At 44.8% G+C, this 26575-nt stretch overlaps 1 protein-coding gene across 8 annotated transcripts in view; it reads left to right on the top strand.

Moving 5' to 3' along the window:
* Positions 1-26575, top strand: part of SLC12A7 (solute carrier family 12 member 7) — a 745935-nt gene that overhangs the window by 190012 nt on the left and 529348 nt on the right. For all 8 annotated transcript variants that reach the window (XM_073587687.1, XM_073587689.1, XM_073587686.1 and 5 more), the window contains 2 exons: positions 22942-23064; positions 25296-25442. In XM_073587687.1, coding sequence (XP_073443788.1) covers positions 22942-23064; positions 25296-25442 — 270 coding nt within the window. Of the gene's footprint in view, positions 1-22941; positions 23065-25295; positions 25443-26575 lie in introns of those variants that run through there.

The following is a 26575-nucleotide window of genomic DNA, read 5'->3' on the forward strand; positions in this document are numbered from 1 at the left end:
GAGATTACTGTGTGTTTGGACTTTTATCCGCCAGGCCAGGGCGGCTCCGTGCGACGGTCTGGTTCCTGCTATCCGGAGTTTAGGAACAGGTAAACGGGTAGCCACAGGGAAGACAAGGGCACTGGGAAAATCTGGTGCCTCCGCTAAGAGAGGGTGGCCTGATATACCTGGTACCTCTAGTCCATTGTCCAAGCGGTGCTTCCGGGTCAGGACACAGCTGCTGATGAAAGTGCGGGCGATGCGCGCGGCCATGACCTAAGGCGCATGTGCGAGAAGTGGAGCTCCGATGCCAACCGCAAGACAGGCAGCGCAGGAGAGACACGCAGCGACCTCCATCCAGCAGCATGCTCGGACACAGGAGCGAGGAGGAGAGTAGCGGGGGACTGGGCGGACACAGACTTGGCAGTACCCCCCCCCCCCGTAACATCCCCCCTTTCCTGAGATTGGACAGAAATCTGTTTAGAATCTGGGGAGCATCGATGTTCTCCCATGGCTCCCAAGATCTCTCCTCAGGACCAAAACCCTTCCAATCAATAAGGAATAACTTTCTCCCTCTCAGCCTCTTCATGGCTTGAATATCTCTTACCTCAAAGACATTGTCAGTACCAACTGGACAAGGGGCTGAGCTGGATGAAGAATGAAATCTGTTGAAGAACAATGGGTTTAAGGAGAGAGACATGGAAGGTGTTGGGAATACGGGGCAAGGTAGACTACCTTAATTTATAGGCAACGTCGTTGATGCGTCTTAAGTTCTTGAAAGGACCAATGTATCGGGGACTGAGCTTGTAGGAGGGAATCTTCAGTCTGATATATTTGGAAGAGAGCCAGACCTTATCACCAGGAAGGTAAGGAGAAGAATCCAGGCATCTTTTATCAGCTTGTCTTTTCGTCCGACCACAAGTCTTTTGAAGTGCTCCCTTGGTCTCATTCCAAATCTTAGAGAATTCCACAGGAAAAGAGTCAGCTGCAGGCACTCCAGAGACTGAAGATACTGGTAGGGGTATACCAGGATCTTGCCCAAAAACAAAAAAAAAAAAATAGGAGACTTGGTTGAAAACTCGCTGGGGTGGTTATTGTAAGCAAACTCTGCCCAGGGAAGAAGATTGACCCAGTCGTCTTGATGAGATTTGGAAAAATGACGCAGGTAAAACGTCAGTACTTGATTAATTCACTCCACTAGACCGTTGGTCTGTGGATGGTAAGCAGAGGAGAAATCCAGAGACACGTCCAAAAGACTGCAAAGAGCTCTCCAGAACCAAGAAGTGAACTGAACTCCACGGTCAGACACAAGGGGATCTATGGAGTCTGAAGATATGATGAATAAAAAATTTTGGTAACTCAGGAGCTGAAGGCAGACCAGGTATAGGAGTAAAGTGAGTCATCTCAGAAAATCGGTCCACAACCACCAGAATAACTGTACAATCGGAGGAACGAGGAAGGTTGTTGATGAAGTCCATGGCTATATGTTGCCAGGGAATCGATGGAACCGGAAGAGGTAGCAGAAATCCAGTGGGTAGACGTCTTGGGACCTTATTCTTTGCACAGGAGGGACAGGAAGCAGTGAATTATTCAATGTCTTGGGGAAGAGAAGGCCACCAGTAGTAGCGAGAGAGTCTTCTTAATCCCGGCATTACCAGCAATTTTAGAGCAGTGTCCCCAACGTAACACTCTTGCTCGGTCACCTTCGGACACGAAAGTCTTGCCTGGCGGTGGAGTAAGGGTGGTTTCACATTAGCGTTTCAGGGCGCAGCAACGGCCTGCGCACGGCCGCCGCTAAGCCCCGCCCCTGCCGCACCTCCTCCGGTAGCTCCGCCTACGGGTGCATGACGCTGCATGCGTCCTGCGTCCCCTATCTTTATCACTGGGGACGCAGGCCGTGCGCAGTATGCATTTGGCGGCGCATGCGTCCTTTTGATGGTGCGCCGACCAGCGCCAAACGCAACCTGTTGCAATTTGGTTGCGCTCGGCGCACCGTCAAAAGGACGCATGCGCCGCCAAACGCATACTGCGCACGGCCTGCGTCCCCAGTGATAAATAATAGTCACACAATTCCCCAACGTTTCGGCCGTACTGGCCTTTTTCAAGGGTATTTTATCTAAATAAAACATAAAATTAACATCAAATCACAAACTGTGAATTATTAAATAAAATTGATACATCGTTGACTGATGTTCAGTATGTACAAATATTAAGCTGACATGCCATTGAGATGACAAAACCATAAATAAATCCAGTATCCATCATTGGAGGTAGTTCACATAGGGAAAAAATTTTGAGGAAATTTTTCAAATTAACTACAGCCTAAGGCAGTTTCTGGTATCACAATATTGTGGTATATAGAATAATTGAATATATACCTGTATGACCTTAAATTGAAGATTCAAGTTTCTGAAAGAAGTATAGGAAAAAAAGAAAGGTTTGCAAGTAAGATATAGCCCATAAAAAGACATCATATATGACATCATTATTGTGAACAAAAGGCCAGTTCCAAATAACAAACCTCTAGATAGAATATGCGGTAGAACAGGACAGCGCCGCGGTCAGAGGAAGGAGTGAGTATAACACCACCAAACAAAACTTTTTAGACAATTTTAATGAAGGAATGCAAAACAGCTGAAAGACTTTGGATAACGCTAGAGAGCGCATCCGCAGACCGTCAACCAGGACGGAAGTGTGGCACAAAGACGGAAGTGGGGCATATCAGGAAAAAAAGTGAAGAAAGATAGGGGACGCAGGACGCATGCAGCGTCATGCGCCCGTAGGCGGAGCTACTGGAGGAGGTGCGGCAGGGGGCGGGGCTTAGCGGCAGCCGTGCGCAGGCCGTCGCTGCGCCCTGAAACGCTAAAGTGAAACCACCCTAATAAGACTCGAGGGAGCCACTGTGATTATGCTGGTGTGAACAATAATGTGCGATGGCTCTTCTACCCAGGGCTGGTTTTAGACAAATTGGGGCCCTAGGCAAAATTCGAAGTGGGGCCCCATGTCCTTATAAATCACGTACATGTTACACCGATATCTGTGTCACCAGTGTTTTCAATCAGTGTGTCGTCCACGCAGGGGTGGATTAAGGGTAGCCAGGGCCCGGGGCAGTTCAGACTCTGTGGGCCCCCCCGTCACGTGACGGGGGTCACGATATACCTGAAATAGATTATTCCAGAAAAATTGTTGCTGAGTGAAGCTATAACCTGTCAAACATCCATTGATCTAGTTAATTTACCCTTCATTTAGGAAGAGAAAAAAAATAAAAAATTTAAGCCATAGTATTGAACAGTCCAATTTTAATCTGTAAACAAGATTGACAATTTTCACAGGTTTCTCATCAAAAGTGCAACTTAAACAGTGGAAAATACATTGAAATTGTCACATTCCTATTACAATACAGTCATATCAATGACAAAAGTGTCAAATGCATAACTTATATAAATATTACTTATACACTCACATTTACCAGAAACTATATATTCAAGTATCCTCTGAAAATATCTAAAATCAAGCACAGCACCATTAGTTTCAGGTACATCAGTACTACGCCATGCTCCAAATTATTATGCAAGTGTTCTTTTTCAGTGTCATAGGGGTTTTTTTTTTGTCAATGAAATACATTGATGGTATATATTAAGTGACTTATTACACTGACTGTCATTTGCAACGACCATTTAGGAAAATCAGAGAAAAAGAACATTTGCATAATAATTTGGAACATGGTGTAATACAGTACACAAAATACCATATACCAAACACTAGATAAAGTCTTTGATACAAGTAAAAGTAATTCACAAAGTCTGATGAAAGCCAGTATTCAAATATATTATCAGGATGCTTTTCCCACAGTAAACATTCCCCCTCCCTCCTTATTTCTATATGCATTATAATCATCTCTTCCTGCTTTGGGTAACATAACGTTTTTAATTTATGTGTCATCGGAATGTAAAACCCTCAATAAGCCTTTTTTTTAGCCTAAATTAACACAATTTTTTCCTGCATTTCTTTGCGCTGTATTCATCAATTATTTTGGATACGTCAAGGGTTTTCAAAAGTTTGCATTCAATGCTTAAAAGAGAAAGGTGGTTTAACCGCTCTTGGCCCATTTGGCTCCTTAGCTCATTTTTTATTCTTTTGAGTTTGGAAAAAGACCTTTCGCCAGTACAGTTTGACACCATCATACTCAAATATATCCTGAGTATAATTTCAGTGTTACAAAATGTCTGAGTTAAATTATGTTCGTGTAGAAGTAGGAACAAATTCAGTTCAGACAATTCGTTTTTTGCTGTCTTATCTCTTATAAAGGAGGTGGATAAAAATTTTGAAAACTGAACTAGCTCTGTTTCGGTTGCACCAGGCATTAGGTCTTCAGGATATGAACAAACAAGATTGCTTCCAGCCTCTTTAATCTCCAATGGAGAAAGTTTTGACAAATTAGACAAAAAGCCAAATTTGGAGCAAACATCTGAATATGCTCCAAGACGTTGGCACAGGCTACTCATTAGATTGTCTATGAGACCAAAAAAAACTTCAGTTTTGAATTTATCCCTTGGGGATAACACAATTGCTTCGGAGTTACCATCATCATACTGACGATTTCTCTTCCGAAATCGATGTACCGAAGAATTATACATATTATGGCCACAAATGTTGACAGCCTCATTTTCATATTTATCAAACTCTTCTCTCAGACTCTTGACAAAGTCTAACAAAGACTGAAGTAAAGCCACAACAGTATTTAAATTTAAACCTGCCTCTTGAAGGGACAAATTGGTTTTATGAAACCGATCCAAAATTGCATGCCATACCACGAGAATAAAGGTTGAATCAAGTACACTTAACTTCTCACCCAAAGCCCCTGCCTCATTTTTACATGAACTGAAGTCTGGATCTGTAATCATGCTGTGTAAAAGATTACATATTGGCTCGTAACCTTTGTACAAAGCCAAAACTGCCTCATATCTTGCGGACCACCTTGTGGCAGAAAGCTGTTTTACAACTGGTAGCCCAAGGGGTTTTAATTTGTCTACCAGCACTCTCCATCTCCCAGTAGATGACGAAAAAAAGACATAAAGGTGTTCCAAAACATTGAAAAATCTGAAAATTTCTGGAATACTTTCAGCACAATTTTTCCCTACCAGGTTAAGGGAATGGGCCGCACAAGGAATGAATGTGGCATAAGGACATACAGTGGGGAAAAAAAGTATTTAGTCAGTCAGCAATAGTGCAAGTTCCACCACTTAAAAAGATGAGAGGCGTCTGTAATTTACATCATAGGTAGACCTCAACTATGGGAGACAAACTGAGAAAAAAAAATCCAGAAAATCACATAGTCTGGTTTTTTTTTCATTTTATTTGCATATTATGGTGGAAAATAAGTATTTGGTCAGAAACAAAATTTCATCTCAATACTTTGTGATATATCCTTTGTTGGCAATGACAGAGGTCAAACGTTTTCTGTAAGTCTTCACAAGGTTGCCACACACTGTTGTTGGTATGTTGGCCCATTCCTCCATGCAGATCTCCTCTAGAGCAGTGATGTTTTTGGCTTTTTGCTTGGCAACACAGACTTTCAACTCCCTCCAAAGGTTTTCTATAGGGTTGAGATCTGGAGACTGGCTAGGCCACTCCAGGACCTTGAAATGCTTCTTACGAAGCCACTCCTTCGTTGCCCTGGCGGTGTGCTTTGGATCATTGTCATGTTGAAAGACCCAGCCACGTTTCATCTTCAATGCCCTTGCTGATGGAAGGAGGTTTGCACTCAAAATCTCACGATACATGGCCCCATTCATTCTTTCATGTACCCGGATCAGTCGTCCTGGCCCCTTTGCAGAGAAACAGCCCCAAAGCATGATGTTTCCACCACCATGCTTTACAGTAGGTATGGTGTTTGATGGATGCAACTCAGAATTCTTTTTCCTCCAAACACAACAAGTTGTGTTTCTACCAAACAGTTCCAGTTTGGTTTCATCAGACCATAGGACATTCTCCCAAAACTCCTCTGGATCATCCAAATGCTCTCTAGCAAACTTCAGACGGGCCCGGACATGTACAGGCTTAAGCAGTGGGACACGTCTGGCACTGCAGGATCTGAGTCCATGGTGGCGTAGTGTGTTACTTATGGTAGGCCTTGTTACATTGGTCCCAGCTCTCTGCAGTTCATTCACTAGGTCCCCCCGCGTGGTTCTGGGATTTTTGCTCACCGTTCTTGTGATCATTCTGACCCCACGGGGTGGGATTTTGCGTGGAGCACCAGATCGAGGGAGATTATCAGTGGTCTTGTATGTCTTCCATTTTCTAATTATTGCTCCCACAGTTGATTTCTTCACTCCAAGCTGGTTGGCTATTGCAGATTCAGTCTTCCCAGCCTGGTGCAGGGCTACAATTTTGTTTCTGGTGTCCTTTGACAGCTCTTTGGTCTTCACCATAGTGGAGTTTGGAGTCAAACTGTTTGAAGGTGTGCACAGGTGTCTTTTTATACTGATAACAAGTTTAAACAGGTGCCATTACTACAGGTAATGAGTGGAGGAAAGAGGAGACTCTTAATGAAGAAGTTACAGGTCTGTGAGAGCCAGAAATCTTGATTGCTTGTTTCTGACCAAATACTTATTTTCCACCATAATATGCAAATAAAATGAAAAAAAAACAGACAATGTAATTTTCTGGATTTTTTTTTCTCAGTTTGTCTCCCATAGTTGAGGTCTACCTATGATGTAAATTACAGACGCCTCTCATCTTTTTAAGTGGTGGAACTTGCACTATTGCTGACTGACTAAATACTTTTTTTCCCCACTGTACATTCCTGACATGTGTTTGGACCCCATTGTATTTTCCACTCATATTGGCAGCATTATCATAGGACTGGCCACGGCAATCTTTAATATTGATATCATTTTTAGATAGAATACCAACAATCAACTCTGCTATTTGTTGGCCAGTGTGACCAATAACAGGAATAAATTCTAAAAATCTTTCAACAGGTCCAGAAGGCAAAACATAACGGACAATAAATGTTAGTTGGTCACAGTGAGAAACATCTGGTGTAGAATCCACAGACAGTGAAAAAAATTTAGCTTTCTTCAATTCCTGCACAATAAGTGAGAGGACATTGGTTCCTAAAATCTGTATCAGTTCCTCACACACAGTCGAAGACAAGTAAGATGTATGCCCCCTGCCTTTATTTGCATGTAGCTTTATATGTTCATCTAGGAATTCATCCACATTCGCCATTACTTCCATGAACCCAAGATAGTTCCCATTGTGAGAAGAACCAATTGTTTCATTTTTCCCCCTAAAAGGAAGCCCTCTTTCAGCAAGGAACATTATAACTGAAAGGGATCTCTTTAAGACTTTACGCCAGTATATTTTTTCGCTTTCCATTTGCAAAAGCACCTGACTGTCTAACCGAGATGTTGTCTGTTGTCTGCTCACTACTGACAGGACAGCTTGTTTGTGGATCTCACTACATTCATGCCTAACTAGCCTGTCCTCACCATGTTTCCAATCATTAAAACCATATGTAAATGCACAACGCCTGCTAGAAAACAGTTTACATGGAAAACAGAACAATTTGCCTTGAGATGGTGAATAGCATAGCCAATTTCGTGATGAAATTTCATTAGTTTTGGGGTTTACATGTGTGAAGCATTTTTTATTACAGTACCTATGATGGTTACCAGTGGTAAGCACAGCAGAGTTGTGCAAGTCTGCCTCAGAATTTTGGAAAAAAGTAGCTCCTTTAGCAATACAATATTCTTGCATTTCTTTTGAAATGTGTTCACCCCACAGCCCAATATCTGATGCACACTCTGAAACATCCTCCACCCCTTCCTGAGCATGCTCAATTTCATCCATTACATTTTCTGTCTCTCCATCAGGTTTTTGGGGCAATGTAATTAAAGAATTTGAGTCATCAGATGAGTGACATGGAGTCGGAGATGTATATTTATCACAGCTGTTGTTATTTACATCAATTTGACTTGGCTCGTCAGATTCTGTAGATTTCCTTTTAAAGAAAGTCTCTAACTTAGGAAATTTGGAAATCTCTTCGTGCATTTGTTGAGTTCTCTGTCGTAGCTCTTTTCTTTTCTGAGCACCCGATTTGTGTAAAGAATGCATCTAGGGGCATAGGATGACACAGTGTAAGAGAAGGAATCATTTAGTAAACTAAACATGGATGCTGTGTCAGCCTGTGTGTGTTTTTTGTGAAGAACTTACAGTTTGGCTGGTACTTTCCAGAGGAAGCGCACAATGGTATGTACTTGAGTATTGAATACCTAAAAGAAATAAAGCAAGAACTATAAGGCCAGTTTCACATCACGATTTTGTGGCTGTCCGTGGGGATCTGAGTTTTTGCAAGATCCCACAAACAGCCACAGATCCACACGGATCCCTGCATTCAGATGGCAAATAGCCACCTGTATCCGAGTCTATGCAGGTTCCGTGTGGATCCTGTGGTCCCTGTCTCTCCCTGCTCCTGCCTCCTTCATCTTCTTCCCTCCTCTCCTTTATCCTCTTCCCTGTTCTATTCCCTATCCTGTCATCTGTTTTCTCCCTCCGTGTGTTAAAAAAAAAAATCTCCTCCTGGAGGATACATCACCTTCCGCCGACTCTGGGGATGCCACAGTCTCCATCGAGGCTAAAGGACCTCTGGTGATGTCACAGAGCCGATCACATGACAGGTCAGCTGATCGCCCCTGTGACATCACCAGAGGTTCTTCTCCCCTGATGGTGACAGTTGCATCCCCGGAGCCAGCGGGAAGGTGATGTATCCTCCAGGAGGAGATTTTATTTTTTTTTTAAACAGAAAGAGGGGAGAGAACACGGGACAGGATAGGGAATAGAACAGGGAAGAGTAGCGGGGTGACAGAATAGAATAGCAGGGGGGGGAGCAGAATAGAGGAGATGGAGGAAGGAGAACAGGGAGGACACGGACAGACAGGGCTCACGGAGCCGACATCAGATCTGAGGTAAACTCTGATCTGATGTCCATAGGCTCACATTTTATCGGTGGTCGGATCGGCACGGATCCGATGCTGTCCAATTTGAGGCACGGACACCAAATCGCAGCAGGCTACGATTTTGTGTCCGTGACTAAATCAGACAGGATCGGATGGTGCAAAAATTGGATGCCAAAAAGCACACATCCTATCTGATCTCCATAGGGGTACATGGGAGCCGAATTCAGATCCGAGTGTATCCGATTTGAAACGGATACACTTGGAAGCTCAGAAATCATGATTTGAAACTGGCCTGAGTTTCTAATATCTGTATACACCTAATGGCTTTGGTGTGTGTACGTGGTATGAGCATACACTTACTAGAAAGTTGCTGGGTCTCTGTTCCTCTTTAGCTTTGTCTTTATCCAGCAGCTTCGTTCTTTGTCTTGCCTCCTGACCCCTTTCCCTTCATTATTCAAGTCATGAGAAAAGTTCCTGTAGATAAAAGACCCCAAAAAGATAACGATAGTGGAAGAACGAGAGACTCAAAAAAATAGACATCACAAAACAATACGCGACGCTCACACAGTGTGCATTTCCCGCGATTTTGTGGGCATGCGTTTTGCGGCCGCGCTCATTAGCACAGTTACCAAAAGTGTGGCACCCCTATGGCGAGGCGCCACAGGGGGGTACTGCACCCCAAGTTGAAGGTGCAGTGCCTCTCTAGTCACAGGTGGAGGAGGGAATTGCAGAGTCTGGAATACAAGGGGAACATTAGCTCAGCAGTATACACCTTTTGTATCTGGGACTGGTTATACAGTAGGTCCTGTGGGCGTGGACCTTAGCTGAGTGGGTAACGTGACACCGGGTGGACCAATGTGCAAGCAAGAATTTTGGACTGGTAACAGGTTAGAATACAGGGCGCTAGATTTTTACAAGTTATTTATTCTGTGTACAGGAGCATAAGGCCTGCGTCTTATAATGCAGCATCAGCGTGTGCACGAGGCCTTACAAATACTGAGGTAACAACTCCCCAAATACTCAGCGTGTGCACGAGGCCTTACAGATACTGAGGTAACAACTCACCAAATACTCAGCGTGTGCACAAGGCCTTACAAATACTGAGGTATCAACTCACCAAATACTCAGCGTGTGTACGAGGCCTTACAGATACTGAAATAAAAGCTCACCAAATACTCAGCATGTGCACGAGACCTTACAGATACTGAGGTAACAACTCACCAAATACTCAGCGTGTGCACGAGGCCTTACAGATACTGAGGTAACATCTCACCAAATATTCAGCGTGTGCACGAGGCCTTACAAATACTGAGGGACAAACTGACCAAATACTGAACATCTGCACAAGACCTTACAAATAATAAGTTACAAACTCACCAAATACACAACGTGCACACCCACTACCCCTCCATCCTTGTATAGACATGTGAAATACCTCTACATGCTGAATGTTCCCCTCTATGTGGATATTTTGCTTGACTAATGTATGTATGTATGTATGGACTCCATGCATACATGATCCAAGGAAGATGGCCACTTAAGAGTGGCACATGATACAGCATGTACAGCAATTTCACATGCTTTTGTGTTATCCAAGAGGGGGGGGCACAGTTTACATGGGGTACATTTGCCCCATGTAGTTTCACGACAGACAGTCCTCTGTCCCGTATTGTCTCCTCACCCTCCCTCACCACTCCACTGATTAAGGGGCCTTTCACATCAGCGGTTTAGCTTATGTGTGGCCATTCCAGCAGGTGGCGCCAGTTCATCCGCCTAACGGCCGACTTGCAGCCCAGATGCGGCAAGCCCCATGCGTTGTCTATGGGGCTTGCGGTCTGGTGTAGCAAGTGCAGTTCTGTCGGGTGCGGCAGATCTGGCACTTACGGCCACGAAAAAAAAACACAGCTTACAGCGTTTTTTTTTCGCGTCCGCAAGTGCTGGATCTGCCCAGTTAGGCGGACGATCCAGCACATGTGGTGTCACCTGCCGGATCGGCCGCAAACATCAGCTAAACGCTGATGTGAAAGCAGCCTTAGTTAAGCCTCTTTAACATCATTGATTCTTTCAAATTGCGGCAGATCCAGCAGATTTACCACATCTGCTGCCTAACGGCTGCACTTGCCGCACACATGTGGCAAGCCCCATGCATTGTCTATGGGGCTTGCGGTCGGGTGCGGCAAGTGCGGTTCTGCCAGATGCGGCAGATCCGGCACTTGCATTCGTGAAAAACAACGTGGTCAGCAGCAGTTTTCCTTCACTGTTGCAAGTGCTGGATCTGCCGCATCCGGCAGAATTAAACTTGCCACACCCGACCGCAAGCCCTATAGACAATGCATGGGGCTTGGCACAAGTGCGCCGGAAGTGCGGCCGTTAGGCAGCAGATGTGGTGAATCTGCCGCAATTCGAAAAAAATTCAGATGTGAAAGGGCCGTAAAGGATCAGTCACACACAGCGATATCGCTGGCGACATTGCTCCTGCGTCACGGCTTGAGCGACATTGCCAGTGCATCACTGCGTGTAACAGGACGATTTCAACCCTGATAAGTTGGTGGTCGGAGTTGACAGGTTTCTGTGCATGTTGGGGATCCTGGCGATATCAACTCCAGCAACCTGGCGCATCGCTGCGTGTGACACCGCAATAGCGATCTAAGAGGCAACTCTGCAGAGGAAGTGCCATGATAAAGATAGCTACCGGAATCGCCCGCAGGATCGCTGGATCACTGAACGCAGCTCTGCGCGCAACATCACAGGAGAGTCTTCAGCGACTTCTCCTCAGCGATGTTGCAGCGATGTGCGCGTTCATGAGATCTCCAGCAACATCGCGGCGTGTAACGGGGCCTTTAAGCTGGGTTCACACTTGCAGACGCTCCACAGCGTTCTGTGGAGGGCATCTGCAAGATGTCCGCAAGCCAACCGCAGGCCCATCTGTATCATGGGACGCACGGTGTCTGCAGATGGCTGCAGACAGCCACACCTTCCCATTGCCGGCAATGAGTGATTTGTGCGCATGCGGATGCTTGCGCACAAATCACATACTCTTGAGAACACGACATGTCACATTCTCAGCGTGGACGAGAGTGTGTGATTTGTGCACAAGCATCCGCATGCGCACAAATCACTCATTGCCGGCAATAGGAACGCGCAGCTGTCTGCAGCCACCGTGCATTCCATGATACAGATGGAGCTGCGGTGGGATTGCGGATGCCCTCCGCAGAATGCTGCGCAGGCATCAGCAAGTCTGAAGCCAACCTGAGTACACAAATCATTTAATTACTTAGGATTCTTTTTTTTTTCTTTTTACACTCAATGAGTGTCTGAGAGACTGAAACTGAGTCCTCTCTGTCATTCAGCAGCCACCAGGAGGTCTGGCTGGCAGCAGACAGTGCACACACAGAGCACTGCCACAGGCAGCTGCTGCAGCAGGGCAGGACTAGTCAGGAGGACTGATCACTCACTCACGTTCCCTGTGCTGCATGTCAGCATTGGGGGATGGACAGTACCTCTCTCCTCAGACTCCCTTTATTGCAGGCTGAGGAGACGGGCCCAGGAGATAACAGGAGATGAAGGTCGGCGGGTCACGGGCGGCAATGAGTCACAAGTCTCAGACTCAGTCAGCCTGTCTGCAATTGCCAAGGAAGTGTTTTTCTGCCCTGGATCCTCCTGGAGCAGGACTCAGAGGATCCCGGCAGAATCAAGCAAGCAGCACAGCCAGGAGCAGGTTGTCAGCACTGCAGCAGCCAGCTCTCCTCAGTCTTCAGATCCTCTATGGCCGAGTGAGGTAAGACTGAGGCGGGCTGCGCATCTGACTGTGCCTCACCTCGCGGTCTTTTCAACGTCCTCTGCACGTCGGACTCGTACGTCACCACGTACGGTCTCGTCTGTGCAAGAGGAAGAAAGGGGAGGAGCGGAACTGTCAGCCTAAGAGGTCAGTCGGTGCAGTCGTGTGGCGTGCGGTGGCGGATTATAATGGGGCAATTTACTGGCCTGGGCTGTGGGCCCCTTAACCCCACTGGGCCCGGGGCAACTGCCCAAATTGACCTCATTATAATCCGCCACTGCGTCCACATGCCATCCGTGTTTTTCAAGTATGGATAATGGAAATGAAATTACAAAGCTTCTCATATACTTTCCATGTTAAACACGGACGGCTCATGTATTGCACGTTTACACAGACCCATAGACTTGTATTGATCCTTGTCATCTGTGCTGCTCGGAAAACATGGACATGAGTGCAGCACCGTAGGTCAAATAGGGGACACGTGGCGTCTGTGAAAAACGTGATAGGTCATGTGAAGGGGCTGTACAGTCACATAATAGAAAACATTAGCAAATCCAACACTCTTGGTAACATACTCGTGTCACAGTCTATGTCTTTTAAGAGTACATGAAAATGTCTGATGGATTTGTTATCCTAGTCGTCATTTACAACCTCATTCAATGTCAATGTTAGGGGCAATAATGCCATTACCCCCAGTAGAACAGTGGCTGGCTTGTATCCTAGTGGGTTTTCCCCTCAAGTTTTACAGAAGTTGCTGTAGTTGGGAGAAACGGAAATGACCCATTAAATCTTGGCTCAAGACTTATTTTTAGGACCATTCCCGGCGTGAGATCATGTGCTCTGAACACTGATTCAGGGTCTGGAATGGAAGAATACACCTGTTTATGCATATTGTGTAGTCAATTACACAAAGCTTGTACATAGCTGTTCAGGCTGTGTGGAAATGACTCCAAGTTTTTCTACCTATAATGTATTTCATTGAGAAAAGAGATAAAAGCAAGCATTTGGTCCATGGTTTAATAGTTTTCTAAATTTGCTTTCTAGGTTTTTTACTTTGTCCCATTGTTTTTTCACCTTCCCACTGCTCTGTGGATAGTATAAGAGTGGAAAGCCTTCCTCATGACCTTTCCAGCAAAATGTGTACCTCTTTCACTTCAGGAGTCCCATATCTACATTCCATCTCATTCATGAGTTTTTGAGCAGTAACCTGCACTGTAGCATTCTACTTTGGATATGCCCACGCCTGTCTGAAAAGAGATCAAAACAAAACCAGCACAAATCCATATACAGCTACTCATGGTAGCTGTTTATAGTCTATCTTCAATCTAAACAGCTGATAAAAATCATGTTTATGTGGAAACTTTACAGTTTTTTTTCTACATTGTGTTGGGCACACGTCATGCAAGACTTGGGTGTACCTGGCGGCCAGAGTATTGAACTCTGGCACCACCCATATCTTGTCCTCCAAAGCACATACAGCTGTTTGACAAATGTGTCAGTGCACAAGTTACCTGACCCATCATTGAATAGAGCGCTTATGACAGACAAAACTTACTACCCTTTTTCCACAAACCTCCCTCAATCAGCTGGGCTCCCTGCATCTCCCACTCCTTTTCCTGTTGAACCACCAGTTTCTGTAAGGATTTAAGAATATCAGGAGGGACAGATGCCACAGAGGTAACATAGTTAGCAAGGCCGAAAAAATACATTTGTCCATCCAGTTCAGCCTACAGTTGTGGCCAAAAGTATTGACACCCCTGCAATTCTGTCAGATAATACTCAGTTTCTTCCTGAAAATGATTGCAATCACAAATTCTTTGGTATTATCTTCATTTAATTTGTCTTAAGTGAAAAAACACAAAAGAGAATGAAGCAAAAAGCAAAACATTGATCATTTCACACAAAACTTCAAAAATGGGCCAGACAAAAGTATTGGCACCCTCACCTAATACTTGGTTGCACAACCTTTAGCCAAAATAACTGCGACCAACCGCTTCCGGTAACCATCAGTGAGTTTCTTACAATGCTTTGCTGGAATTTTAGACCATTCTTCTTTGGCAAACTGCTCCAGGTCCCTGATATTAGAAGGGTGCCTTCTCCAAACTGCCATTTTTTTAGATCTCTCCACAGGTGTTCTATGGGATTCGGGTCCGGACTCATTGCTGGTCACCTTAGAAGTCTCCAGTGCTTTCTCTCAAATCATTTTCTAGTACTTTTTGAAGTGTGTTTTGGGTCATTGTCCTGCTGGAAGACCCATGACCTCTGAGGGAGACCCAGCTTTCTCACACTGGGCCCTACATTATGCTGCAAAATTTGTTGGTAGTCTTCAGACTTCATAAGCCATGCACACGGTCAAGCAGTCCAGTGCCAGAGGCAGCAAAGCAACCCCAAAACATCGGAACCTCTGCCATGTTTGACTGTAGGGACCGTGTTCTTTTCTTTGAATGCCTCTTTTTTTTCTCCTGTAAACTCTGTGTTGATGCCTTTGCCCAAAAAGCTCTACTTTTGTCTCATCTGACCAGAGAACATTCTTCCAAAACGTTTTAGGCTTTTTCAGGTAAGTTTTGGCAAACTCCAGCCTGGCTTTTTTATGTCTCGGGGTAAGAAGTGAGGTCTTCCTGGGTCTCCTACCATACAGTCCCTTTTCATTCAGACGCCGACGGATAGTACGAGTTGACACTGTTGTACCATCGGACTGCAGGGCAGCTTGAACTTGTTTGGATGTTAGTCGAGGTTCTTTGTGCGGATGTTGGATAATCTTGCGTTGAAATCTCTTGTCAATTTTTCTTTTCCATCCACATCTAGGGAGGTTAGCCACCATGCCATGGGCTTTAAACTTCTTGATGACACTGCGCACTGTAGACACAGGAACATTCAGGTCTTTGGAGATGGACTTTGAGATTGCTCATGCTTCCTCACAATTTGGTTTCTCAAGTCCTCAGACAGTTCTTTGGTCTTCTTTCTTTTCTCCATGCTCATTGTGGTACACACAAGGACACAGGACAGAGGTTGAGTCAACTTTAATCCATGTCAACTGGCTGCAAGTGTGATTTAGTTATTGCCAACACCTGTTAGGTGCCACAGGTAAGTTACAGGTGCTGTTAATTACACAAATTAGAGAAGCATCACATGATTTTTCGAACAGTGCCAATACTTTTGTCCAGCCTCTTTTTTGTGTTTTGTGTGGAATTATATCCAACTTGGCTTTAGGACAATTATTTTTGGGTTTTTTTCATTTAAGACAAATTAAATGAAGATAATAACAAAGAATTTGTGTTTGCAAACATTTTCAGGAAGAAACTGAGTATTATCTGACAGAATTGCAGGGGTGTCAATACTTTTGGTCACAACTGTATATTCCACCAGAATAAATCCCCAGATCTACGTCCTTCTAAAGAACCTAATAACTGTAAGATACAATATTGTTACGCTCCAGGAAGACATCCAGGCCTCTCTTGAATCCCTCGACTGAGTTATCTATCACCACCTCCTCAGGCAAGGAATTCCAGATTCTCACTGCCCTAACAGTAAAGAATCCTCTTCTATGTTGATGGGAAAAACCTCTTCTCCTCCAGAGCCCAGAGCAGAGAATGCCCCCTTGTGACCGTCACCTTCCTTGGCATAAACAGATCCTCGGAGAGATATTTGTATTGTCCCCTTATATACTTATACATGGTTAGTAGATCGCCCCTCAGTCGTCTTTTTTTCTAGACTAAATAATCCTAATTTTGCTAATCTCTCTGGGTATTGTCGTTCCCCCATCCACTTTATTAAGTCTGTACTGGTGCTAGACTATCAACTCTCAGGGTCTCATCACACACAGCGATCTCGCTAGCGAGATCGCTGATTTTGTGACACATCAGCGATCTCGCCAGCGAGATCGCTGTGTGTGACGGGGATCAGCGACCGGCCCCCCTGCCGGTTATCGCTGATCGTGCTCGAGCGGCCTGGGCCGTTATTCGATCGCTGGTCTCACGCTGCTCAGCACGCATCGCTGCATGTGGCAGCGAGAGACCAGTGACCAGCGACGCTGGTTTCTAATGTAAACGTCTGGTATCCAGGAGCCGCGCGACTCCTGGATACCCGACGTTTACCTTGTAAACCAGCATGTACGCCGGTTTCCAAGGTAAACAGCGGGTATCCAGAAGCCGCGGCTCCTGGATACCCGACGTTTACATTAGAAACCAGCGTCGCTGGTCCTGATCGCTGGGGCTGTCTAACGATGTCCCAGCGATCCCATCCATGTCGGATCATTGGTGGGATAGCTGGGACATCGTTATGTGTGATGGGGGCTTTAGCCTCTTTGATGCTTCCTTGGTGGCGGCATCTGCACAAGCATTTCCTCTGGCTTTATCAGTGTCAGCTCAAGTTTGAGCTTTTATCTTCACCATGACCAGCTTAATTGGTAACAGGAGAGCGTCCATCAGGGCTGGTACTCTGTTTTTTCCAGGGTAGAAAAGATCTAGGTTTCCATATTGGACCATAATCGTGACAAATTCCAAAACAATATCTGCTATCTACATACACATTGGCTGTCTTAACTTCTGCCATGCTACATACCTCTGTGCGTGTCTTCAGCTCTGCCTTCTGTGCCTCATGCTGTGAAACCACAGTATATCCAGTGTAGAATCAACCAGCAATTTGGTATCTGGCTCCATTAACAAAAAACTCAATCTGCGTTAGCAATGGACTCCTAAGACATGTTTAAACTTTGTTTCTTGTTGAATCAGAGCCAACTCAGAGGGTGTATGTATGTCCACTATTTCCTCCCCTGTTAGTTTAGCAAAGCTGTGGCACCAAAGCAGCAGATTCTTGATTAAAAAAAAAAGAAGACGGAGCAGGCAACGTTTTGGCCTTAATTGGCCTTTTTCAAGCCCCCCCGAAAAAAAAAATATAGCCCGGCTTTTTGGGGCTTGAAAAATGCCAATTATTGCCAACATGTTTCCTGCATTGTCTTCCTGTTATGTTTCTAATTGACATGGAATAAGGTTTTATTTATCAACAATCTGCTGCTCTGGTGCCTTGGCTGTCCTGATCTTCTGCATTGCTTTTGGACCTGCTGGGAAGCCCTGCTGAGTTCAGCACAAATTGGTCAATAGTGCATATGAATCTGTCATTGCGATGAGAAAATTTCCTCCTCTCTGATCTAGACTAAGAGATGGTTATCTCGAAATGCATAGATTCGGAGTATCATCTTTTCAATGTATTTTTAAATTTCTTACTGTAAGTAAATAAACACCATCACAAATCAGCATCAACATGGATGACATGGTGGCTCAATGGTTAGCACTGCAGCCTTGCTGCACTGGGGTTCAAATCCCACCAAGAACAACAATGTTCTCCCCGTGTTTACGTAAGTTTCCTCCCACATTTCAAAGACATACTGATAGGGAATCTAGATTGTGAGCCCCAATGGGGACAGCTATGACAACATATGTAAAGCGCCGTGGAATATGATTGCGCTATACAAGTAAGAATATTAAATAAATAAGTTAACTTTCATATTTTCTGTTGCTAATTCTATCCCCTTTGATAAGTGAAGGGATCCAGGTGGTCTTTTTCCCCTGTTGTGCTTTTTTCTAATTGTATCCAGCATTAAAAGTTATTTAACTTTGTATATTCCTGTATTAAGCAATATGGCTGCAGTCCTGTGTAAATCTTTCAATAAATTGGTCTGCAAACCCACTGCTTTAGACTAGTTTCACACTAGCGTTTTGAGGCGCTGCCCCCTGCCACACCACCTCCGGTCAGCTCCGCCTATGGGCGCATGACGCTGCATGCGACCTGCATACCCTATCTTGATCATTGGGTATGCAGGCATGCTTTTGCCGGCGCATGTGTCCTTTTGACTGTGCGCTGGCCGCACCAAAATGCAACACAATATGTTTGGTGCAGGTCGGTGCATCATCAAAATAATAATAATAATAATAATAATCTTTATTTTTATATAGCGCTAACATATTCCGCAGCGCTTTACAGTTTGCACACATTTTCATCACTGTCCCCGATGGGGCTCACAATCTAAATTCCCTATCAGTATGTCTTTGGAGTGTGGGAGGAAACCGGAGTGCCCGGAGGAAACCCACGCAAACACGGGGAGAACATACAAACTCCTTGCAGATGTTGTCCTTGGTGGGATCAAGGACGCATGCGCTGGCAAAAGCATACCTGCGCACAGCCTGCTTACCCAATGCTAAAGATAGGGTACGCAGGTCGCATGCAGCGTCATGCTCCCATAGGCGGAGCGGCCAGGAGGAGGCGCGGCAGGGGGCGGAGCTTCACGGCGAGCGCCCGCTGCTCCTCAAAACGCTGCTGTGAAACTAGCCTTACTTGGTCTACTTGCTGACTTTTGTGTACTCTGTCACTATGCACTGTGAGTAAGACCTCTTGCTGTGGAGGGGAAAACACATCTTAGGAAGGTTTGCTCCCATGCAAGGTATTCAGTGCAGGCAGTCTGACTTGGTTGCCAAGGGCCCACCAGTAACAGACTCTTGGGGGCCCACTTTTCACCTGCATGCAAATATTACACTAGCCTCATTCACAAATTTACCTAGACCTCCATATAAAAATAAACTGGGCAGTAAATGAATGATGAGATGCTGCTTTTTTCTCTACAAAGTGAATCAAGTGAATTATACCAAGTACTTCCCATATAGTGGGGTTGGAGGCCATATCTGCACAGGGGCCCACAGTTCCCCTATGGGCCAGTCCGAGCCTGAGTGCAGGTGTCCTCTGTGTTCAGGGGGATCGTGCATTGTGTCCTCCTGCCTGAGCCCACTACATTGTGGGTCTCCAGCACCGTTATACCCAGCGCTAGCTCCTAGAAACCCCTGCACTGACTGACTACATTACAGAGGAGCGAACCGTGTCCTTTGGTGTCTCCCCTTCCACTGCCAGCATTCTTATTTCCAGTAAGTAGCAAAGGAGTGTAGAGAAGCCAGACAAGTAGGCATTGGTTTGGAGGCCATTTGGATGCATGTTTTTTTACAGGACTGAAACCAAATTACTTAATAAAGTGATTTGCAGTGTTAACTTCCATGCTAGATAGAATTAGCAAAACAAACCCCCTGAAAACGTAATTACTCTGTAAGAGAAGCACTGCAGAAAAATCTTTTGCTGTTTTTTGCCCATATAGTACAGTATTGGCAGATATATTCACTACGAATGCTGAGGGTTTTGTGCATCCCAATTGATGTGCCATGTCTGGGCTGTTTGCCATCTTTATCCCTTCTCCTCTGTTGAGGCTTCCCCTAATGCAGACTACTGTATATTTCCCACAGTGAGATTATTGTCATAATGCTCTTGCTCTTATCTAATTGTTCTATGCATTGTCTTTAAGTGAAAAAAAGACGTTCTTGACAGTCTGTGACTTATAGTGGTAGAAAGCTCTGTGAAATTGTACATAGGAGAAAACAAGTTCCGTGCAATATTTGTGAATGAGGCTATGGCTATAAGCCGTACAAGCTTCTCGGGGCATGGGAAGGAGTCTATTTGAATCTTAAGCACATCTACAAGAAGCAAGCTGTTCTATTTTCATCAACGGCAGTAAGATTCTCTCAAGGTCAAAGGATTGAGCTAAAATCCTTTCAGCACAGCATTTTGCTTTCTGCAGGTGTACTGAAGGGGCACATGCCTACTGTGTGAGTGGCAAGGACTGTTATCTGTACCCTAAAGTATTACTTAAAAATCACATTGCTAGACATCAGTTGTTTCTAGTTCTTAAAACACATATAATGTAATAAGATTAGTATATAGCCCCTGTTTCTGTGCACGGATGCCCTCCCCCCAAGGTAAGCTGGTCACCCAGCCTGACCACAGTGCCCTTCAGGAACACTGCAAAACACAGTCAATAAGAATCAGTTTGGGGCCATGACAAAACAGAAGGGTTTTTTTTTTTTTTTCCTTCTTCCCATTGTTCTAATTGGAGTGGTTATGTGCACGAATAGGACATATTGATAGGGGTTATAAATGATACATCCTGTATATTGAAATGAACTTGTCAGGCCATATTTGAGGTTTTATATTCTGATACCTGTAAGCTCTCTTTGCAGACATACTATACCCTAGTAACAGTGGGATGACATTTTTTTTTTGTTTAAAATTACCATACTCCTTAGGAATTGTAGTGTAGCGGTACCACTTTTATGCAGTGAAGAGGCAGTGACCCACAAAGTTCCAACACAAAATTTCTTTAATGCAGTTACTTCACAGCATTAAGGTCCAATTCACACAACTGCTTAGCAATAATGTTCAGTTCAAACACGTGCATAGCATTAATGTCCAGTTAATAGCACTACATAATACACGGCATCTTTCCGTTTTCACAGTCACTAAAGACACTGGACCTCCCTTTGTCCAGTTTCCGTGGACAATTGCAGCGCCGTGTCAATGTCTATACTCACAGCCGTCCACAGTCCTTGATAGCCTTCGGATTACAGCCGGGTACCATATCCACCTGTTTGCAGCCGTTAAACACACTAGTTCTCCTTCGGGCATAGGACATCCATTCCCGGGCACAGGATATCGTCCTTCAACCAGACCAGTCACCACGGATGGCAGCACCGCTGTGGGTGCCGGGCTATTCAGCTGCCCTTGCTGCTGGCTTCGCTGTCCTGTGTTGCCTCACACAGGTATAGCTCTGCAAAGCTGACTGCTCTGCACAATAGCACACACCAGACTGATATTACACCTTACACATCCAAACCCTTTCCTGCAAGGCTTTTAACAAAGAAACCTGTGGCCTCAAGCCACATGGAAAACCCGGGCCGGGAATGAAACGGACTGCACAACTACCATCCTGCAGTCTGTTTCACAACACAACATCCCAGAGCAGGTTTTCCCTACATCTGCCTTGGACACTAGCATGTCCAAATCTAGCACTTATTTTATTTTTAGTCTGCATTGCAGTCTCAGCTACGCCCGTGACTGCCAGGCACTCCTATGGCCTTCATATGCCTCCGTGCACATCCTGGGGAGAACACACAGCGACCCCTACCTGTGACATAGGTCACTGCTTCACCATTGCAATCATAAATACGCCTGCGACTGCAATGCCCCCTCTCATGGCCTGAATATGCCTCCTTGCATATATTGGGGAGAACACACAGTGACCCCTACCTGTGATATGGGTCACTTCCTCACATAAGCTATAGATTGAGATTACCTGCAGATTTGGGTTCCATTTTCTCACATCTGTTTGATTCTGTACATTATTATTTTTGCTCTCCATTTCCAAGAATAAGATTGTGTTCACATTTGGTCAAAGTATCCATCACAGATTCATTTGCGGCATTAGACTTTCTGCCAAAGACACAGACACCATGATGGAAGTCCCTCTACAGCTCAGTGGCACCCATGGAGTATTGGTGGTATTTGTCATTGGCATGTCTGGCACCTTGTAGTGTATGTATATATCACTGTGGGAAATATACTGTGTGTGTATGTATATATATATATATATATATATATATACTGTTCCACAAATATGAAGAGTGCCCTAAAGCTGCTCTGTTTGCTCTGGGACAATCGGATGTCGCTCTTCCCTTTTAGATCCACTTCCTCTCTCGACCTGAATTTTTCCTGAAACACTCTGTAGGAAGCTGCAGTTGCGTCCCCTTCTCTCCCCCATGCTGCATATCATGTTTGTAAGTGTACATAAATCTATTCTGGGGAAAAATCATATAGGGATGGGAAATGTAGGCATGTTAAGGGCTCTCCTTTGATATAGACTTTCGTCTGAGCCTGTTTTAAAGGGATTGTCAACTTTTCACAAAATCCAGTTTACCGGGCACGTTTTGTTATAAAAAGTTGCTGAGCTCACTGTTGCTGTTGCTGCAATACTGTCATTGCATCCAGCACTGCAGCCTAAATCCAATCCAATCAGCAATGGAGACTCTCCAGTGGACACTGGGACAGTGAGTAAAACTCTGTTATGTGTTCTTATTTTTTAAGAAAAAACTACGCCCCGAGGTTTGGATTGTCTGAAAGGTGATAACCTTTTTAAGTCTGACTGGAGAGCAGTACTCAACTGACTGAATACTTCTACTTCATTGTTTTAGCATTTGAGGGGGTCTCAGCACGCAGACCTTCACCAGTCAAAACTTCTGATATCATTCTATGAAATGTCAAAGTTTGTAAAAATGTAGCTACAATTTACAATTCGTTACAATGTAACTACCATACTTATGAATATAAATATTTCATCTTTATTCAATGCTATAGGAAGAAATGGACAGTAACCCAATGGTGTCATCACTTCTGAACAAACTCGCAAATTACACAAATTTGCCACAAGGGGTTAAAGAACATGAAGAGTATGAAGATCGCAAGAGGAAGGAAGTAAAGGTAAAACATTGCAATCATAACATAAAACAGCACTTTCTTCTTGCAAAAAAACACAAATAAATATGTTACGTTTTCTATGACCAGTGTTTTTCAAAAAATTTTTTTCACGTAGGGTTGGCAAGGTCTTTAAAGGAGTTTTCCCACAAGCAAAGTTAAATTTAAAATAAATATTTTAATTAATAGATCTTATAATAATAATAATTTCACAATTGGATGTGCTATAAAATGTTCCTGTGCTGAGATAATCTTATTAATGTGCCCCTGCTGTGTACTGTGTAATGGCCGTGTCTGACCGTGCAGGGACATGGGCTGATCATATCACAGCTCCTGGGCAGGGGAGGGAGCAAAAGAAAGGACACAGACAGAACAGCATGGGATCACAGCTGATTCTTTGAGGTAAAACATTACCTAAAAACAGGCAGTGAAATGTTTTGTTCCCAGAAAGAATCATCTGTAATCCCATACTGTCCTGTATGTACGATATACTCTTTTGCATTATATATATAATAGCACCATTGATTCCATGGTGCTGTACATGAGAAGGGGTGACATCAAAATAAAAATACAGTGGGGAAAAAAGTATTTAGTCAGCCACCAATTGTGCTAGTTCTCCCAGTTAAAAAGATGAGAGGCCTGTAATTGACATCATAGGTAGACCACAACTATGAGAGACAAAATGAGAAAACAAATCAAGAAAATCACCTTGTCTGATTTGGCAAGATTTATTTTGCAAATTATGGTGGAAAATAAGTATTTGTTCATTAACAAAAGTTCATCTCAATATTTTGTTATATATCCTTTGTTGGCAATGACAGAGATCAAACTTTTTCTGTAAAGCCCCCGTCACACATAGCGATCTCGCAATTTTTGTGACGCAACAGCGATCTCACCAGCGAGATCGCTGTGTGTGACACTGGCCAGCGACCGGCCCCCTGCCGGTTATCGCTGATCGTCCTGGAATAGCCAGGACATTTTTTTGATCGCTGGTCTCCCGCTGGCCAGCACGCATCGCTGCGTGTGACAGGCAGGAGACCAGCGATCAGCGCGCTGGTAAGGCTGGTTTCACATTAGCGCTTTTTAAGCGCACGCACGGCCGGGGGTAGCTCCGCCCCCGAGCCGGCTCTCTGCCCGGCGTGCCCGCCCCTTGCTTGTAGCGCCGCCTCCTAGCGCACAGCGGCGCCTGCGATCGGCGCACCCTATCTTTAGCATAGGGTGCGCAGATCGTGCGCAGGCCGTGCGCTAGTTGCGCTTTGACCTGCGCTGCGCACTTTTGACGGTGCGCCGTGCGCGCCAAAATCAAACTTTTCGGATTTTGGCGCGCACGGCGCACCGTCAAAAGTGCGCAGCGCAACTAGCGCACGGCCTGCGCACGATCTGCGCACCCTATGCTAAAGATAGGGTGCGCCGATCGCAGGCGCCGCTGTGCGCTAGGAGGAGGCTCTACAAGCAAGGGGCGGGCACGCCGGGCAGAGAGCCGGCTCGGGGGCGGAGCTACCCCCGGCCGTGCGTGCGCTTAAAAAGCGCTAATGTGAAACCAGCCTAACTAGGGTAAACATCGGGTTTCTAAGCAGGGCGCGTCACTTAGAAACCCGATGTGTACCTTAGTTACCAGTGCGCTGATGCAGGGAGCTGGTAACCAAGGTACACATCGGGTTTCTAAGTGACGCCCGCTGCTTAGAAACCCGATGTGTACCTTAGTTACCAGCTCCCTGCATCAGTGCGCTGGTAACTAATGTACACAGCGATGCCGCGCGCTCGACGTTGCTGGAGCTGATCGCTGGTGAAGCTGTCTGTTTGACAGCTCACCAGCGATCACATAGCGACTCACCAGCGATCCTGACAAGGTGATATTCTCTTATCCAAGTGTGAAGTAGCTGGAGTAGTTCTGATCTTTTCGCTATATTGAAAAACTTGCACAGTACATACTGGTACACGGAACTGAGGCAGCAAGTGGTGAAATCTGAAAGAGGGAGAGAATACTACAATATAGGGAGTAGAACATTACGGTATGGAGTCTGAGAGTCCCTTTGCCCTGCTCCCCTTGAGTTTCAGAAAAAAAATACATTTTAGAGCCAACCTGAATCAAAATTAATGCTCCAGGCCAAGAGAACAGTGGATTCATGCTGGATGTGGTTTGGGCAGCATCAATTAACAGGTTTCCTTCATATGAAATTAAAAAAAAAGCAAATAAAAACTTTTTTTTTTACCAAATCTGTTAATTTCTATTCCAGGAAACTCGAATGGGAACATTCATTGGAGTATATTTGCCTTGCCTGCAAAATATTCTTGGAGTCATTCTTTTTTTGAGATTGACATGGATAGTTGGAAATGCAGGAGTTCTAGAATCTTTTTGCATCGTCCTAATGTGCTGTTTATGTGTAAGTTGGCATTATTAATTTTGTTGCTTGTATTTCTTCTCTTCTTAGTGGTATGTGTGTGTGTGTATATATACACAGTTGTGCTCAAAAGTTTACACAACCCAGCAGTGAAGGTTCTGGAGTGGCCATCTCAGTCTCCTGACCTTAATATCATTGAGTCACTCTGGGGAGATCTCAAGCGCGCAGTTCATGCTAGACAGCCCAGGAATTTACAGGAACTGGAGGCTTTTGCCAAGGAGAGTGGGCAGCTTTACCATCTGAGAAAATAAAGAACCTCATCCACAACTACCCCAAAAGACTTAAAGCTGTCATTGATGTTAAAGGGGACACTACACAGTATTAAGAAATGGGGTATGTAAACTTTTGATCAGTGTCATTTGAATGCTTGGGCTTGTCATAATGATTTAGAAAGATAAAACACAGTAGTTTGACAATAAATGGCTTCACCTAGCCACTAACCATAAGGCTATGTGTACACGTCCGGAATTCCCGCATATTTTATGCGTTTTTGCCTCGTTTTTTTTCGCTGGCAAAAACGCTGTAAACGCTGCGAAAACACATAAAATAAGCAAGCCATTGTATTCAATGTCATTCCGCACATGCTGTGCTAATGCTGCGTATTTGTCCGCGGCAAAATTGCATCGTGTAAAAAATACGCAGCATGGTCATTCTTTGTGCAGAATCGCGGGAATTCCGCACACATAGGAATGCATTGTTCCGCTTCCTTTACGCATATGGCTATGCCCACCATGCGCAAAGTAAGTGGAAAATGTGCAGATAGTACCCACGGTCTGGAGGAGAGGAGACTGTCCTCCAGGCCCTGGGTACCATATCCCTGTAAAAAATAAAATAAAAATAAAAAATGGTGTTATTCTCACCTTCCAGCGTCCCCCCGCAGCATTCCCAGGCCTCAGCGATGCTCCCGCCAACTCCCGTTCCCAGCGATGCCTTGCGACAATGACCTTTGATGACGTAGCGGTCTTGCGAGACTTGCCGGGAGCATTGCGAGGATCAGGAACGCTGCGTGGGACGCCGGAAGGTGAGAATAACACCATTTTTTATTTTTTTTATACTTTATATCTTTTTACTACTGATGCCGCAAAGGCAACCTCATAGTAAAAAGTTGGTCACCC

The sequence above is a fragment of the Dendrobates tinctorius genome, unplaced genomic scaffold (assembly GCF_039654945.1).
Source record: "Dendrobates tinctorius isolate UK_male_01 unplaced genomic scaffold, ASM3965494v1 ptg000102l, whole genome shotgun sequence".
Classification (NCBI taxonomy): Eukaryota; Metazoa; Chordata; class Amphibia; order Anura; family Dendrobatidae; genus Dendrobates; species Dendrobates tinctorius.